General features: G+C 45.6%; 1 protein-coding gene across 1 annotated transcript in view; it reads left to right on the plus strand.

Annotated features, from left to right (window-relative positions):
• LOC135811335 (nucleolar protein dao-5-like) overlaps window positions 1-2,500 on the plus strand; it is a 41,328-nt gene that overhangs the window by 36,279 nt on the left and 2,549 nt on the right. Inside the window, exon 9 of the mRNA XM_065324563.1 lies at window positions 864-916. Coding sequence (XP_065180635.1) covers window positions 864-916 — 53 coding nt within the window. The remainder of the gene's footprint in view (window positions 1-863; window positions 917-2,500) is intronic.

The following is a 2,500-nucleotide window of genomic DNA, read 5'->3' on the forward strand; positions in this document are numbered from 1 at the left end:
ACAACATTTGGGCCAATCGCGGTCATCCGTGCTTTTATAAGAACGAAATAATGGCGCTTTTAGTGACATTTTGCATACAAATCCCCATCTAGTAGGGCGCAGTCACCCAGTTTCGGTGGAAGTGCGCGAGTTCGATTGGGATTCAAGTAGGAAGGGAGCGTCTCAGATTTCTCGGACCAAGACCATTCGACTCAGTACCCCGAAGACTACAACTGGTGAAATTTTGATTTTTGCCTTAACTTCCCCTTTAAAGGCCGATTCATACTAAGTCTTCATTTCGCGTACGGGAAACGCGTCTCGTCGCGAAAAAGCTGATCTGAGCTCAACTATTTCGCGTACGGGAAAGCCATCGCGCGACGGTCCAGTACGCGAAATGAAGTATGAACCGGCCTTAAGGCATGTACCTCCAACCCGTAACAGAGATGTTTCCCTCCTGGGCGAAAGCTTGGAACCAAGTTTTGTGCGTGGTGCAGCCTAGGACTGTTCCTGTGTTACAGGTTAGGGTTAGAGGTGTAGCGAATAGATGGCAAGGCTACAATGGAGCTGCCCAGTTCTCAAAATCATCAAGGAATTTACTTCATGAAATCTACCTTGTTTGACTGAGGGCTGGAGACTGGAAGAAGTCTGTGAATTGACAGACCTATTTTCACGTATCGTTTTAAACCTGTAATCTAATACCTGGATAGTGATCTCCATACCACCTCTTTTCTCTCTGCTCACTCAAGCCATTCATCCGAATTTCAACAGTAACTTGAAAGGCTATGAAAGAACTCGATATTTTACTTGTTGACCTCAAAGAAAACATGAAAATTGTGGTACTTTTGAAGTAAAAGCACTATATCCACACATTGTGTTTTGTACAGGAATGCTTGGCTGTTTTACTACCAATACTACAGGATAGCAGCACACAAAACAGGTAAAGGTAGGAATTTGTGTAGTATTGGTGGTGGTGGTGGTGTTAGTGGTGTTAGTGGTGGTGGTGGCGGTGGTGGTGGTGGTGGTGATGTGTGTGTGGGGAGGGGGGGGGGGGGGGGGGCATGCAGGCAAAAGCTGTTTCATAGCTTTTAAAACTATTGAATGTTCTCACAACGCAAGGTCAACCGTGCATCAAACAGTGTGAAGTATCTCATATGAAATGCAATGTTGAGATATACACAAGGTTAGGATGTTGAGCCAAAGTAATCATGGATAAAAAGAAAGGACAAAATCACGGTTAAGAGTTATGACTTAAAGGGGAAGTTAGACTTAAAGGCGAAGTTAAGGGGGCAGACTGCTCGTAAAATCCCTGAAACGTCGAATTTGTAAATTCATATCGAGTGCTACATCAGTTGAAAGAGCATGAATAGCTGCAAAATCTCTGAAAATGTTGTCTCGATCTGACCAGCCGTTCAAGAGTTATGGCCGAAAATGTGCCCTTGCAAGGAAAGATTTTTTTGTTGCGCGCTGTCATTTTTGGCAGCACTGTATTTGAATGTGAGCAGACCGTGCGCAACTTGTCGTATCATGGAAACACGCGAAAGTGTGCAGAATTTTGCTCCAAGTCCAAAAAAGTCCAAAAATCACGTGTTTTAGCCCGCCGTCGTGCAGCAGGACTTTTGCCAGCACACTCGTGACGTTGCAGATATGTGGCTTGATTATTGTAGTTGACGTTGATTTAGTGACTTTGGCAAGTTTGAGTCGTGTCAAGAAGTCAGGTGGTATTCAGTACTAGGCAGTAAACTAGTGGAACGTGAGTGGTAGTCTTTGCTGATTTTTGAGGGTATCCTGGATTTGGTGTGCAGCGCTGTGGAAATGGCTTGCTGTGGAGGTCCCAGCACTGGATGTTGTATCAAAGGTACGACCTCGTAGCACGTGCTAAACCTAAAAAAATTCAAAAATTGACTTGGGTCTGTGGGAGTCTGTGAGAGAACGCCCACTCGTTCCGTTGTGACAGATTCCAGGGCCACGTTGAGGGGCCCTACCCGACCACCCATGGCTGCTTCTGGACTTGTTTCAGGTTTGGATCCCTCGTACGGACAGAATGGGCACGAAAATGTGAAAAAATTGTAAATGCCTTTTGTTGGCTCCTGGGTGGCTCGCACACCGTGGCACTATGCTGGAATTTTGAGTTTTTCCGGCCTGGAAAGCCTGTCAGTGAGGCGTAAGAACTTTAAAATCATGTCCAGAGGGCCAGCATAGTGGCAGGAGTGTGTGGTGAAAATTTCACTCAAATCCATTGAGAGACACCAAAGTTACGGTGAATTGAATGCCATTATGAAATTTACGACCAGTCTGCTACCTTAAGCCTAAAATCAAATTTTCACCGGTTGTAGTCTTCGGGGTGCTGAGTCGAATGGTCTTGGTCCGAGGAAGCTGAGACGCTCCATTCCTCCTTTATTCCCAATCGAACTCGCGCACTTCCACTGAAACTGAGTGACTGCGCCCTACTAGATGGGGATTTGTATGCAAAATGTCACTAAAAGCGCCATTTCGTTCTTATAAAAGCACGGATGACCGCAAT

Source organism: Sycon ciliatum, chromosome 3 (genome assembly GCF_964019385.1).
Source record: "Sycon ciliatum chromosome 3, ocSycCili1.1, whole genome shotgun sequence".
NCBI classification, from domain to species: Eukaryota; Metazoa; Porifera; class Calcarea; order Leucosolenida; family Sycettidae; genus Sycon; species Sycon ciliatum.